Source organism: Pyxicephalus adspersus, chromosome 1, assembly GCF_032062135.1.
Source record: "Pyxicephalus adspersus chromosome 1, UCB_Pads_2.0, whole genome shotgun sequence".
In the NCBI taxonomy this organism is placed as follows: domain Eukaryota; kingdom Metazoa; phylum Chordata; class Amphibia; order Anura; family Pyxicephalidae; genus Pyxicephalus; species Pyxicephalus adspersus.
Genome location: NC_092858.1, coordinates 110,013,885 through 110,030,499, shown reverse-complemented (window position 1 = coordinate 110,030,499; position 16,615 = coordinate 110,013,885). Strand labels below are relative to the sequence as shown.

At 40.8% G+C, this 16,615-nt stretch overlaps 1 protein-coding gene across 2 annotated transcripts in view; it reads right to left on the bottom strand.

The window, feature by feature from the left end:
• Positions 1 to 16,615, bottom strand: part of EPS8L3 (EPS8 signaling adaptor L3) — a 254,614-nt gene that overhangs the window by 68,589 nt on the left and 169,410 nt on the right. For both annotated transcript variants that reach the window (XM_072423530.1, XM_072423540.1), the window contains exon 14: positions 11,820 to 11,919. In XM_072423530.1, the coding sequence (XP_072279631.1) occupies positions 11,820 to 11,919 (100 nt within the window). The remainder of the gene's footprint in view (positions 1 to 11,819; positions 11,920 to 16,615) is intronic.

Below are 16,615 nucleotides of genomic sequence, written 5' to 3'. Positions count from 1 at the left end.
AAGTTTCCCGCCCCCAGAATCCATCACTCCATCGCATCACCCGGCAGATGTCACATCTTGCCGGGTGATGCGATGGGGATGTCCTGCCCCGCTCACTCCACTGAAGCCAACGAAGCTGCTCGCATCACCCCGAGATGCGAGCAGCAGGGTGGCGGGGACCCGGGCGGCATTTAAAAGCAGATTACTCAGTAATCTGCTTTTAAATATCCCGCCCAGCCTCGCCCCCCGACGAAGAGGCACCTTGGCATTACAGCGGGATCGTTGGTTGGTTGAGGTAACCAACGCTTTTTGCATGTTTTTTCCACCCTAAGTCACACTCGGGATTACCGCTGGAGGCGTTAAGTTCCGGATAAGGAAGGGATTCTTTACTGTAAGGTCAAAAAGAAAGAAGTAGAACAAAAGCAAGTAAGACAGTTACTTGCTGAGTACACTTTAATTAAAGGTGAACTCAAATATATATACAAAATTCTTACATATGTAAGAGCTTTGCATGGGGGTGTGGAGGGCAAATAACCTGTATCAACAACCCATTGCCTCTGTACAGAAGCACCATAGAAATATACATCAGAATTTCCTCAGGGAATTAGAACAATATATACTATATATGCAATATATACTTATAAGTGAGATTTCATATAAAAACAATACATATTCCAAAACTATTTCCTAAACCCTTGTACACAACTTTACACTAAAAGTTAGAACCATAAAAAATGTGCATCATTGCTTGTGCATACACCTCATTCACACATCAAGGGTCTCACTGTGATAAAAACCCAAAAACAAATCAACTATTGGTTACATTTAGAAATAATCTGTAGGTAGGTACCTGATTATCACAAAGCCACACAATCCAGAAGGGAAAGGCTGATTCAGATGGGGATTTGGGGCAGCTCATGGACCAAATACCAGTAAAGAAGATCAATAGGAGGTAGATTAAGAGAAGAGATGATTTTCAGGAGATCCTCAACGTCCTTGAACGTTAGGACTTCGCTATGGGAGCGAATGTGGAGTTGAAAGGGGAATCCCCATCTGTAAGGAACATCCTGGGATTTAAATCCTTCCAAAAGCGACTTGAGGGCTCTACACATAACCAAAGGGACGGAAAAGATCTGGTAGAAAGTTTAGCTGTGCTCCATCGAAACCCAGAGAATGTTTTCATCGAGCAGCTGCCATGATTTCCTCCATGACATAGAAATATTGGACTCGGCAAATGACATCCCTTGGGCAGAGTGGATCTTTGGACCTAGGGCTCTATGAGCTCTGTCAATTAGTAGCTCCGTTGTCACAGGTTGGTCCAGTAGTAAGTTAAAGATCCCCCTGACTGTATTCAAAGATTAGGTGTTTTAGTGGGCTCAGGCAGACTGTGGATTCTTATATTATCCCTCCTATTGCCTGAAGTCATTAAGGGAGCAAAAGGCTGTAGCTGTAGTGTGATCCAGAATTTGCTCTTTCACTTTGGTCAGTCGGAAGGGAAAAGGATGTGTGATCTGCTTGAAGGGCTGATACAGCTGTTTGTGTGGATTTCAAATTCTGTTTGAGCTTAGCAAGCTTCTCTTTGAAAGTTGTCTCAAGGAGACAGGTGTGAGTTTCCAGATCAGATCTGGTGGACAAGGAGCAGAGGAAGGCTCTGGTCTCTTTAGCATCAGAGGGAGATTTAATCTCACCTGATGACACAGGTGTCTGCGGTGATGCAGCCGATCACATTTGACATCTTGTGATCTCCATGGAAAGAAATCCATGATTCTTGCACTTATTGAACTCCGTGATCCACGATGAGTGCCTGAGGTATTTTCCTTCAGGGAGTGTTTTTTCTTAGGAGTTTTTTGCCAGTATAGTGAGGAGAAATGTCACAAAATAGAGGCACTCAGTACGTAGCTCAGCGATGTCCGTTTCTACCCAGCCATGCACAAGCCACACCTCCTTTAAAATTATAATAATTTAGTACAGTTTCTAATAAATTGAGTTTTCTATAGGTGCATGTGGTTTATTTGGTCTGATTTTTTTTATTACAAATATATTGACATTGTAGATTGCATGGTATATTGTAAGGAAGATATTTTATTTTTCTTGTATACATTTGCCAGTACAATATAGCTTTTTTGAAATCCAATAGGTATAGTCTGGGTAACTGGGATCAGACTAGAAATCTGGGCAGTTTAGGACAGAAATGTATAGTGTATGAAGGGATTGTAATGGGTGTTTCTTTTAGACAATCCCATATTTTCGATGAATGTGAAAGTTAGGGGGTGTTTGATTTTAGGTTGTAACCAAAAATAAAATAATAGTTGAGAGCAGTGTTCAGCTTTTACTTTTTAGGTTTGTATTACTCCCCTGTCTTTTTTTATTTGGCTATGCTCTACTACAACTATGAACCCTCATTCTATTTTACCTCTCATGATCCCCATCCTCATTCTGCCCCTCTTTTACCCTACCTATCTTATTTTTTAAAGTATTTCTTTTACAGTAATTGTTGCTTTGATATAATTGTTCTACTTAGTCTGTTCAGGTTAGTTTTGTGATGACCCTAGTGACAGATGCACCACTTTGATCCCTGTGTTTGCGTTGTAAGCTGAACCAAGATTCAAAATGTTATATTCATTGATAACCAAGCAGGAGGTTAGGGCAGGCAAGGTGTCATCGGCAACCAGGCAGGAGATCAGGGCAGGCAAGTTAGTGTCAGTAGCCAGGAATAGGGCCAGGTAACTGGTAAGTATAGTACAGGATAGGTTTGCTGGGGCAAAGTCACAGCATCAGCAACCATTACTGTTGAGGCTAAAATAGCTCCTGCTCCTCCTCCATGTGCTCTGTCAGTGTGTGCATGACCTCCCACAGACATGCAAGACCAGTAATTGTGGCTGCATGCTCTGTCAGTCAGTGACAGAGATTGAATGCTGAGCCTAACAGTTAAGCAGGGCAGTCAGGCGCAGGATACCGCATGGTGGTTTGGCACAGATTGCCATGGCAACCAACAGGTAGTGTGATAGGGGCCTTTCTTTTAGCCATGACATGGTTTCTAAAAATATGATTTTGCTGCATAAACCTGCTAAAGGCCTATGAATATGTTGTAATTATCACCTATTTTCATTCTCCGTGTGGATCTCAAAATACTCACCAAAATACTGGCAAATAGGCTAGGTTAATGCTTGGGCCTCTTAATTCATAGGGACCATACGTGCTTCAAACCCAGAAAAAAGGGAGCTGACAACAATCACAGGACCACTCAGCTGGCAGCCATAGCACGAACAAGATATGTTAAAAGTTCTTTTATTCAAAAGATGGTCATTTCTAAAGTATGAAAAGTAGACATGGGAAAAAATATGTATAATCTCTTGGCATCTCCAAGTGTTGATCAGGTAATATCGCTGAAGTGTTTTAGCTTATTTATGAATATTTTATATGGACACTTTATTTAGAAGCCTTTTGGAGACCAATTACATTTATTATCTAAAATAAATGTATTGCTAAGTCACTTCCCATGATTTAATTCCAGAAATTAAGGCATTAAACATGACATTAAACAAAGTGTAATAAAATAATACAGTACATTTTTATTTTAAAAATGGGACTCTATCTTTTTAATGTAACAGCTGTTAGTGTTTGAAATAAGCTTACATTGTATGAAAAAATGCATAAGTTTAGTGTAGAAGACATAAAAACCCTGATTTAAATGAGCTCAATTGAATTGTATGTGCCCATGGCTTAAAATAACTCCTCACTGACCTCTGTAAATTAAAGCACAGTGGTTTAATATTTCCTCAAAGATTGCTAGGTCAAGAACCTGTTACATTGGAGCAGGGCAGTTTATTTGATTTCATCATCTATTTATTTTTGAATTTCTTAAATATCTAAAACTAAATATTAATTGTCAGTACTTACCCCTCTGTACAATCTCATGCTGTCATGGAGTGCATGCACGTGCCCTTGTTTTCTTTGGCACTATATTACTCGCCAGTATCAGCAGGGTATGAGCCAGCAAAGTGAATCATTGTGTTCATGATTTTTAAGCCTTGTTGATATCTGTAGTCTTGCAGCAAAGTAGCTGTCTTTACCTTGCTTCAGTCTGATATGCCTGAAGCTGGGAGCTGTAAGGTATAGGCATTGACTACCCTTATCTGGTGACTGATATAACACTCACTCTGTAATCCCTACCTAACCTGTCAATCATATCAGTGTTTAGTCTGGCTAAAAATAAGGCTCACTGTCTGTGATGCCCTACAGTTTCTATCCTGCTGTGAGTGTGGTATTGTCTGATACTTGTTGATCATTGCTTAGCCTGACTCTTTGATTGTTTGTAGCCTTGACCATCCCTGAGGTTTAGCCTTCTGAGCATTAGCAGGAGAAGACTATTGAAATAAATTGCAGACTCTTTTGGGCGGTCAGTTTATAAAACAGTGAATCTGGCATTCAGCACGCATTCTCTAATGAATAATGAATCACTCCCTTTAAAAAAAAAACGGATTCATCTTCAAAATTCTCCACCAACATTCTGGAAAGGAAACATTTTCAACAGTGAACCTGGGTGATCTAAGTTGGGACCTAGGGTATGGAAAAAAGACGCAATACAGAGAGTAGTCAGAGAGTGGCTATACACAGAAGCAATACAGGGGAGAGCTGAAGATAAACAAGAAAAGAAGTAAAGGGAGGCACTAGAAACAGATAAGGGGGATAGAAAAAATGAATTTACAAAACGGATGAGAGGAACAGTAAAAGGAGAATGAAATAGTAGGTTAAAACAATAAACAGTTTGGGGAAATGTTGAAAGGATTAAGAGATATGTGTCAGACATTTAAAAAATCAAAACGTGGAATGCTGCCCACTATCCTGCTAAGTAGGAATCTGTTGACAGTTTCCTGGCTTTCTACAGACTGAAGCAAACATGCTGAACATTAATGACAGCCCACCTAAATAGTTCAGGCTGCAGCAGGCTTCACGATCCTTATCAGTTTGAAAAGGGAAAAAAAGAGCATTTGATCACGGTAAAAATCAAAAAGGGAAACAAACAATCAAATTTATGAATTGGTAGAACAAAGTGAGTCAGAGTGATAATGGAAATATCTCCCATAAAGCATGGATAGCAAGATTGGTGAAAGTAGGCCGGAGAAAGATTAGGGTGAAAAAACAGACACAGAATTGAGGCCAAAGAATACTTTTTTAGGAAACACAGCAAACATCAAAACAAACATCACAATGAAAGCAGAAATCATAAATCAGTACAAGCAAAAAATAAATCAAATTACTTTCAAGAGTTAAAAGTAGTTAATATATCTAAATATATATTATCACAAAAAGAAATTGAGATTTTAAAATTAGATCTAACTTTTTGCCCATTTAAAAATGCCGATAAATTCGAGTTATTAGAAGATCTACATTTGTTTGTGAAGAAATATTAGAAAATTAGAGATGCAGAAAAGGTTACATACAGATAGTATTGATTGGAGTTGAAAAGATCCAAGGAACCTAGGAAGTTATGTGGCCTGATAAAATCTAGCTGCTTTCTGGATTTACAAAAAAAATCCAAATCTATGGGCCTTTCTAAAACCAGTCGGTATAGAAATGGAGGTATTTAAACAAAACTTCTTCACAAAATCCAACAGAAAAGTCAATAACAAAACTAAACTTCAAACCTTCTACAGTTTGCCTAACGTTCATAAGGACACAAAGAATCCCCCAAGCAGAACAAAAGTTTTGGGGATAGGAATCATTTATTAAAAAAAAGAGGAAATTAGTAGTCAGCTACCTTAGAGAACATGTATACAGCCTTCCTTCCTATGTGAAAGAAACTCTAGACATATTAAGGATGATTGAAAATTGCAAAATTGCATATTGAAACATTAAATCTTGGTATACCACATGAAAAAGGTTTGGAAATAATCAAGAAATGTATAGCTGAAAAAGGGACACAAACTTGGAAACAGAACTCTTTTGTGATTGATATTTTGAAATATATACTAACAAAAAATGTGTTTGTATTTGAGGAACAGATCTACCTCCAGGTACAGGGAGTGGCTATGGGGACAAAAAGTGCCCCAATCTTTGTGACCAGTACCTTTGGGCTGGGAGAGTATCCTGTTTTCGGATGATACCTTGGATATGTACATTTTGAAAGGATACAAAATAATGTATTCAATCTAAAATTCACTATGAATTATAGTATGGAGACAATTTAATTTCTGGGTTTGGATATAATTTATAATATAGAAGATGGATAATTAGCTGCAAAAAGCTTTAGAAAGGAAACAGCTGGGACTATCCTCCCTGTTAAATGTAACGATGGTTTAAAGAGCCTATTCACCAATGCTAGAAGTCTGGCAAACAAAATAGGGAAGTTGGTAGCCTTAATGAGTGAAGAGCATTATGAATTTGCATTGCTGAATCCTGCATTTGTTCTTTACATGACAAAGTAAAAGTAAAAAGAAAAGGTGGTGATTTGAAAAAGAAAATTGTGATATTGAGTAACATACAGTATTATATCGTTTGTTATGACCTTTAAATTACTTTTACTAGCTTTTAATAGTAATTTTGTATGTCTAGATATCACAATATATTCAACTGTTTAGGTGGAACTGGTATAACTAACACCTTTAAATATGTAAATATGTGTGAGATCACTTTGTATTTTCACTATATGTGATAATAATACAACCGTTTGCCAAAAAAAAACATACAGTCTCCCTCTCTTTTTATCAATATATGCATTTTAGGGGCTGGCAGCACCAAACTACCCTTGAAAGAGACACTCTCAATATATACATTTTATACAAGCTTTCAAAGTGTAATTTAAATTTTTGCCACCCAGAAGTGTACAATTTTAGTGAATGAAGTACTGACAGGCGGCAGCAACAGCAGGAGGTGGAGCTGGAGGGCACTGAGATGGAGTGGAAACCGCATTGGTAACTGGCATCTTGAGCTAGGTGTAGTGCATCGTCAATGCCACCCTGAAGTGTGTAATACAATTTTTGTAAATGGAGTACTGACAGGCGGCAGTAGCAAGAAGAGGAGGCGGTGGACCCTGAGAAGGAGTGTGGACTGCATTGGTAACTGGCATCTAGAGCTGGGTGTAGTGCATCGTCAATGCCACCCTGAAGTGTGTAGTACAATTTAAGTGAATGAAATACTGACAGGTGGCAGCAACAGCAGGAGGAGGAGGCGGTGGGCCCTAAGACAGAGCGTGGAGGGTATTGGTAACTGATATCTAGAGCAGGGTGTAGTGCATTGTCAATGACACCCAGAAGTGTGTAATAAAATTATAGAGAATGGAGTACTGACAGACAGCAGCAGCATCAGGAGGAGGCAGTTGTCACAGATAAAGGGGAGGGGAGGAAAACAGAAAGATAAATACAAGGGACTAGGCCTTCAATGGCTAGGGAAAAGGAAACGCTCACCCCCTACGGGCACCCTAACTTAGCCCTGACTCCTGACAGTATGAATATCCCCTGAAGGTGGGAATACTCATACACTGGAACCTAGACCCTAGTAGCCCTGAATAGCCCTAGGAGTAGTGACTGGGCTTGAGACTACTGGTTCCTTCCCTGATGAAAGAACCAGTTTCTCCCTGAGGCCTAGTAACAACAAAAGAACAACAAAACACCTAAAGTACTTCAACTTATCTTAATTAGCAAATGGAGGAGCAGGAACCCTGAAGAGGACAACACACCAGCTCTTCACATACCAGAAGTGAATATCAACCGCATAGCATGAAGTGTGAGGCCAGACTAAATGGAGGAGGAGTAATGACAACCAGCTGCAGATGATACAAGGGGTGTGGTCATTACAAACAACAACACAGAATCAAGTAAAAACAAAGAGACTGTCAGATAACCTCACGTGCAGCTTGTCTCACAGATCTTCTAACCTCAGTCACGGAAGGGACCGTGACAGCAGTGGGCCCTGGGACGAAGCCTGGACCGCATTTGTAATTGGCATCTCGAGCTGGGTATAGTGCATCGTCAATGAAACCCGGAAGTGTGTAATAAAATATAGTGAAGGAAGTACTGAGAGGCGGCAGCACCAACAGCATCAGGAGGAGGCAGTGGGCCCTGAAACTGAGCTTGGAGCGCATTAGTATTTGGCATCCAGAGCTGGGTGTAGTGCATGGTTAATGACACCCAGAAGTGCGTAATACAATTATATTGAATGGAGTACTGACAGGCGGCAGCAGCAACAGCATCAGGAGGTGGAGGTGGGCCCTGAGACGGAGCCTGGACTGCATTTATAGCTGGGTGTAGTGCATAGTCAATGACACCCAGAAGTGTGTAATTCAATTATAGTGAATTGAGTACTGACAGGCGGTAGCTGCAATAACATCAGGAGGAGGCGGTGGGCTCTGAGACAGAGCGTGGAGCACATTGGTAACTGACATCTAGAGCTGGGTGTAGTGCATCCTTAATGCCAACCTAAAGTGTGTAATGCAAATATTGGAAATTTGTGATTAAATGTAGAAGGGCCAGGCCCAGATGTTTTGTGCGACAGCACTGTTGCTGTGGTCTGTGGTGCCAGAAGCGTTAGGAAAGTAGACGATATTGCTAGTTTGCATCATGAAGTAGATGACATGAATACCAACCCTCAATCTTACAAAACTTACAAAAGCTGAAAAATTAGGCATAGGCAATAGTATCTATCAGTGAAGCAGTACTGGGAGTTTTTATCTGTAGTTTGCTGGCCTCCCAGCACAATGGCAGGCATGACACTGGGGACTAATGCTACCTCTTGACATTGCGATAACTAGCAGAAAAATTCAACCGAGGCAGGCTCAGCTGACAGGGTGTTTGGTGATAGGCAGCCACACACTCGGCACAGGAGCAGTGTGGGTTCACAGAGGCATCTTGTTTGGCCTATTGAGTCCTTGTGTTAGTCAATCAGTGACATCTGCAGTGGGGATATGATAGTTGTTAGTAACCCACCTTGTGTTCATTTTCAAAAAGGTGAGGCGGTTGACATTGACATCCTCTTCATAACTGCTGTCGTCAACACCACCACCAACAGCCAGAAAAGATCCAACGGACATACATATGAAAGAGGGGTTCCCTGGGCTCATCCTCCTCCTTTCCCTCAGTAGGTGCCAAAACATCTTCCTCCTCATCACCCACCTCCTCCTCTTCAAGCTGCAGCAGTTCCTGTTGTTCTATCGCCCGCAGAATGCCTGGGATGTGACAGCACAAGTTTGGGTTGGACGGGTCCCGTCCAGCAGGCCCAACATTGTCTTCCTCATCATCATAATCATCTTCCTCCTCCTCTTGAACCTCCTGATGCTGGCCTTTCAGGAGGAGTGTCGAAAAGGCAGGGTTTGCCAGTAGAAGGAATGAAGGAGAAGGAAGGAGAGGACTGGGGTGGCCCGTGCTTTCCCACCACACCCCGGGGGGGGGGGGGGTACCAGGTGCTGCAATACCTCTTGCAGACTACTGCCTACTGAGCTATGCAAGGCCACGCAGTGAGTGGTGAAGAACAGGTAGCGTCCCACTCTGTGCCTGGTTGTCCAGCCAGAATGCCAATGCCCGGTAGAGGTTACCCATTAAATGTGCATGTAAACTGGGAACAGCTGTGCGGGAGAAGTAATGACTGCTTGGTAAATTCCAGGTCACGGAAGGGAGCAGAGTCCACAATGCTGTACGGCGGTAGCTGCAAGGCCAATAGTTTGGCTAAACGTGAATTGAGTTTACTTATTTGTTGGTTGGGCCCATAGCCTGATGCCTTGAGCAGAACTCCGGTAGAGGGGCTGAAGGGACTGGGAGCTAGGGGAGCTGAAGGGGTCACTGGAGTACTCATCTGCCGGCGACAAACGTTGTCTGACGCCACGAAACCTGCGGCCAGAAGCTGATACTTTCTCGCAGCTTGAAGTTTGGCTGTCACCAACCTCCTGAGACGTAGTAGCAATGACAGTTGGAGCTGTAGAAGGAGTCAATGGAGGTGGAAGAAAAGACGATGACGTGGGTACACCTTCATGAGAACACAAGTAATGCTCTCACTTTGGTTTGTGGTTCTTGTGCATATGAGAAAGCAGAGATGTTGTACCCAAATGTGATCTGGCCTGTCCTCTGCGAATCTGCCTGTGGCACAGGATGCAGATTGCTACGCACCCTTCATCGTCTTTCAATGTGAAAAAGGACCACGCTGGAGAGGTGCGTGCAACCACTCTGTTGCTCTTTTTCTTTCCCTGTCTCTGCGTATGCTGGGTGCCCTGCGTCTGCCCCAGCCCCATCTCCCCCACGGTCAGATCATCTCTGACTGTTCCCCTGCTTGTGCCCACTCGTCTGTGTGTTGTTTGGGACTCACATGAGGCAGATTTCCATCCCCAGTCTGTTGCTGCTGTTCCTGCTGCTTTTCCTCTACGTCTGTTTCGGAACTACTGCTAGCCCTTAGACGCACCAGTGGTTCACAGGTGACATCACGTGGTTCACAGGTGGCAAACGCAGCCAATATTGCAGAACCCTCCCCCAGCAAGTGCTGATCACACTCCCCAAGGGTCTCAAAGTCCAGGCACATTAGCCACGCTAACTCCTGTCTTTGCTCCTGTCACGGCTGTGCTGGTTGCTGCTGCTGCAGAAGAAAAGCCTGCTGCACTTGAGGCCCCTGAGACCCAGTCCACAATACTCTCAACATGACGTGGCTTTATAATTGTAGTACGCCCTCTCAATAAATCTACCTGCGTACTGGTGTTCCGCACACATCTCAGACCTGTTTGACAACTTGTACTGCTGCCTTCAACGGTTTGCTGCTGCTGTCCTACAGTGGCGGACTCCCAGGGAGTATGCCCCCTGCCAGATGCGGCAGGTTGCCCAACGCCATGACTTCCCCTGCGTCTTCTGCTCATCTTTTCCTTATTCGGGAAAACATACACCTGTACCAAATGGTTTCTTTGGTAAGTAGCAAGTGATATCAGAATTAAATATCTGTATTTTTTTTAGAAAAATACAGAAATTTTTCAGGCTTTTTTGATAGATAACAAGTGCTATCAGAATGAAATATCTGTATTTTTTGAGAGAAGTACAGACATTTTTCTGGCCTTTTTCATAGCAAGTGCTATCAAAATAAAATATCTGTATTTTTTTGAGAGAAATCCAGAAATTTTTCTGGCTTTTTTGATAGATAGCAAGTGGGATCAGAATTAAATATCTGTATTTTTCAGAAAGTTTTCCGGCTTTTTTGATAGATAGCAAGTGCTATCAGAATGAAATATCTGTTTTTTTGTTTTTTTTTTTGGAGAGTAGGACAGAAATGTTTCTCCCTTTTTTGTTAGATAGCAAGAGGTAGCATCAAAAACTGCACAATCTGTATATTTCAAGATATGTAGAAGGCTCCTAAACTGTCCCTGTCACAATGCACTTCTCCCCCTGCTTCTTTCTCTGACACAGAACACAAGATGGAGTGACTAACACCTCCCTCCTTCCCTGTATATATGCCTGTGCTGTTTGGCCATGCTGTGCATCCTGGGAGCTAATGATTCACTCCTAGCGGCGCCATTTCTGCCGGAAATAGTCGTTATTCCCTCCCCCTGCATTTTCTCTCATTTGTTCGGCGAGAACACAACCTCATGGTGAATTACAAGAATGGCCCGTTTCGCCGTGAGATCGAACTTACAAATCTTGCTCGCTCATTTTTATCTGCAATACTTCTCAAGTACATTAAAGTTTGTTCAAGCATCTCTAGTCAATACAAGTACATTTGGTTCAGCCAAAAGGAATGTTGCGTTCAACCTTGACAGACATTTTTAAAGGTGCTGTCCACACCTTTGTACCAATAATGCTACATTTTTACAGCAATTAATATACCTCTAAATGTACAGCTGCTTTTAACTCAAAAGTTTTTACACCTTTGTATACCTGTGTCTGTCCATTTGCTTTGCTTATATTTGGAGGAATCCATCCATCAGAGAATACTGGAATATAAGGTGGTATCATCTTAGCATTAGGCCAATCAGCTCTAGAAGGAAAATAACATTTAAAAGATTATAAAGCTGATAATGACAATTTATGTCAAATTTAAAGGGTTAAAGCCCTAAAATTAATCAGAATGTACAGTATATGAAGTTGAAAACGTTTTGAAAAATGGTTTTGTCCTGCAAAGTGACATTTTTCTACAGAAAACTGACTACTTGCTTGTTAAGCAATCTCACTGAAACCAAAATCTGAAAGCCCTCATGTAACCTACAGTTAGTAATTTACATACAGTATGTAAATGGTAATAAATGTAACTTTTTACAAGTTTTAGTTCACATTTTGTTTAAAGGAGATCATCTCTTTCCGAAAAAAAAAATAAAAAATACCAACATGGCAACATATTCCTTGGCTTTCATTGTGGGTATTTCAGTTTATCAACTACTTCAGCTCTTGCACCTTTAACCTCTAATGGATTTAAGCATTTATGTTTTTTACATTTTTATCATAGCCTTGTTTGTTTTTAGTGATACTTATTATACCTGAAAATATTGTTTTGTAATTTTTTTTATAATGTATGTAATCTATAGACAAAAAAAAATTAGATGTTTATGATTTTTTAGATAAGATCTTTTCTATTTGACTAATATTAGATTTCAATAAGTACAATTACACAAAATTATGACGGGGGAAATCTTATTTTTACTCCCTATGTAGATCAAGTTACAACTTTGAGGCATGGAAGCAGTGGAGGAGGGAAAGGAGCAGAATCTGTGAGATTTAGCCTCCTACTTTTTTAGGGCTAGTTTATTTTTCCTTTGCCTAAGGTTCTGAAAAGAAAAGAAAGTCAACAATTTACATTTTTGCATATGGTATATTGTTCCAAATATTTAAAATCCTTTCAAAAGTGATGCCAAATATTGACTTGTATGTTAGTACAGACTTCTGATAAATTCAGTATGCCAATGGTACAAGCAGGAAAATATATTTCTGGTCACATTTCTATACCTCACAATTGCTCTATAATGCTCTATTGAAATTTTGAGTTTTTAAGTAGATTATAATGGCTACAGATTGAAATGAAGAAGGGATACAAAATGATTTGTGTAGCAATTGTATATGCTATATTGTTGTTATTATTATATAATATAAAATAATATTAATGAAGTAGAATTATTTTTTTTTGTCAAATATATTTTTATTAAAGTTTTCAAAAAACACAAGTTTACAAGCAAACATAAAAAAGAAAGAGGAACAAACAAAAGAACATAACTTAGGCTATACAGTTCACCCAAAGGAACAGGGTAGGGTACATTACAACAAGATATACCACAGTAATGTGATGCAATATAAGAAAACCAGTCCCATGACAAAAGAGTCTATGTGCAATAACAACATGAGATGGGTCCCGGGAAGCTTGTCTGCATTTTAACAATTTACAGTAACTCCCCACCACATCCTAATCGAAAAACTAAATAATTGCTTGAAATAATAATAAAACGAAAAACATTAAAAAAGAGATGACAGACAAGAATAGAGGCAGAAAATAGGGGAAGGGGAGGGGGCGGGAGAAGGAAGGGAAAAGGAATTAAATTTGAATCTAGGAAGGTACACTGCCCGTATTTTGACTACTTAATTTAGGTACTTGTGAAGATGAGGAGATTCTTTGAACCAGTCCCATATAGCCAAGGTCGTTTTAAGTTGTTCGGATTTATCATCATCTAGAATTATTTTATTACAGATAATTTATTTAATATTAGCTTTACGTAAACCTTGCCAGTTTAACTTCCTGTCTGCCTGCTTACTCACTCACCTGCTTTCTTTGTCTATAGTACTGCATCTTCTATCTCTACTGCAGCTTTCTTGTCCCTCAAGATACATCCCCCTCTTAACTTCATTCCCATTCTTCCAACTTGTAAATTCCTATCCACTTTCGCTTGTTGTCTATTGAATGCCAGATCTGTCTGCAATAAGCTAACCTTCATGCACAAGCTTCTGTCTAATTCTTGGGACTTTCTCATTCTCACCTCTGCTGCTGTACTTTCCTATGGAGGCCTGCACTTTAAACATAACCCAGACCTAGAAACAGAGTAGGTGATGGTGTGGGTCTTATTCTCTCTAATATACATACATAGTATTTCCTAGCCTGCCCTCCCTCATTTTCACCTCATTTGAAGTGCATTAAATCTGTCTTTTCCCCCATAAACTCCTCATTGTTGCTGTCTCCCAGTTTTTGGACAACTCTTCGCTGCCACATATTATTATCCATAATCTGCTCACCTTCATCCTTGGTATTTTAATGTTGCAGTGGATGACCCCAACCACGGCCCTATGCACATTTCTGGACACACATTAGATATTTCCCAAAACTCTGCAACCTCATCCATCTTGGCAACTCATTAATTATTGCCCCCCTTCGCCTCTACTTTTTGTCCCTAACCCCCACTCTTTCCAAAATTAAATCTCGAGATGAAGCTGCCTCTCTGTTTAACCAAACTCCATCTTTGACTCTGGAAAAAGTCTCCCCTGTCACCTTTCACTACCCCCATCCTGCTAACTCCCGACCTTGGCACAACAGTCATACCAAATGTCTACAAAAGACTGCTTGTGCAGCAAAGCGCAGGTGGAGGAAATCGGACCTCAGTGCTTACTTCATTGACAGGAAAGCTGGAAGCTAGAATATCTTAACATTGCACTCCCTGTTGCCAAGCAAAATTATTTCTCCACTTTTATATCCTCTCAGGATTCCAACTCATGCAGCCACTTTTAAACTAAACCCCACACCTGCTCCCCCTACAACTATCTTCTCTGCCCAAGACACAGCCACCTTCTTTAAAGATAAGATTGTCAAAATCAGACATGATATCTCTGCTCACTGTACTAGTCCAAGGGGCAGGGGGCAGGGTGATATCTCTGCAATCTATATCTCTTTTAAAACAAGACAGTACTTTGCTGGCTTTAGGAATTGCAACTTGGCTTTGCATTTGTATTATCAACTCTATGATCCACCAAGACCCCCAGATCCTTTACTATTTTGAACTCGCCCAAATGTATTCCCCCTAGATTGTATTAAACATGCATGTTGTTAGCCCCCAAGTGCATACCCTTACATTTATCAATACTAAATAATTTTTTGCCACTTGGCTGCCTGATCAAACAGTACATCCAGGCCTGCTTGTAGAATATATACATCCTGTATGGACTTAATTCCATTACGTAGTTTGGTGTCATCTGCAACCACAGAAATTGTACTTTTAATCCCAAACTCTATATCTTTTATAAAAATGTTAAACAGTAAAGGTCCCAACACTGAACCCTGGGGTACACCACTAATAACCTTAGATCATTCAGGATATGTACAGTTCAAAGCCGAGCTCCAGGTTTCAGAGGGAAGCGAAGATGAAACCTCTTGGCAAGAAGAGGTGCAGACACATCTGTAGCAGGAACCCATGATCTCTCCTCACGACTGAAACCTTTCCAGTCAATTAGGTACATCAGCTTCTTGTGAGAAATCCTGGAATCCAGAATTTGATAGACTTTATATTCCTGAGAAGAATCGGGTGCAGGAGTAGCCGACGGTGAGGGATGAGAAAAGCGGCCTTTTTCTTGGAACCCTCCCTATCACCTCTTTTACCCAGTCCCCTTCCCCACTAGGCCTCAGTGTTTCTTACAACAGCACACCTAAGATGTCAATTAAACTCACCTCCATCAATGTCAAGGGGATAAACTCACAAAACTTATAATGATTACTTTGTATTGGATTCAATACAGTTATTTTGTATTGAATCTAATACAAAAAAACTTGAATTTCCTTCTGCGCTCCCTTGCACGCACCAACGTCACCGGGAACTCCCAGGGAACGTCAGTGCACTTGCCAGGGAACAGATCTGAGGATAAAAATGAGAATAAAAATGTTTTCATCTGGTGGTGATAAAGAACACTACCTTTGCACTTCATAATCCTACTCAGCTACCAGCCCTATATGAGTTCCCAGGGACAGATCCTATTCCTGTCTTGGATTGGTTGGAATCCATGGAGGAGCCGGGGAGAATGCCCCTACGTGCACGGACTACTGATTCTAGAGGGAGGCGTCAGAGGGTCCGGTTTTCACGTCCGCCAATGGCATCCCACAACAGGGGCTCACTAGAATCCTGAATGGCTATCATTGTTTTTTCTTAGCTCAACTGTCCTTTTGAGTTCAGCAGTGTATCCTAGATGGATGTTACTGCCCCCCATGGATAACTACCTCTTCATTTTCTCAGGCACAAGACTTCCTACAGTTTCTTTTCTTTGTTATTGGTGGTTTACAGAAGAAGCTACAGTTATTATCTCTATGAGCACTTGATTTGTTTACCATGGGTGACTGACCGAAATGGCCATCTTTAATTCTGCACTAAAGGATACTTCCACATGGTCAGAAGCCCACATGAGCTAAATACCAACTATCCTAGCACTTATTGTCTCCTGTTGATACTGCAGAAATGGTTTGCTGATTTGTTATGTTATTTTTAGTTCTGTGAGCTTACCCTAGGAGGTTCTATATATATATAATTCATTATTAGCAGGAATCCTTACTCTGGGGTGTTTATTGCGGACTCTCTGTATGGTTGCTAGATTTCTTAACTCTTCCTACTCTTCCCTTTCAATTGCGAAGGATAACAAACCCTACAAGTGTGGGTACATATCAATAACTCAATACATATTGTTTTATCTTGATAAAGCAAAAGTGGTTAACGGATGTG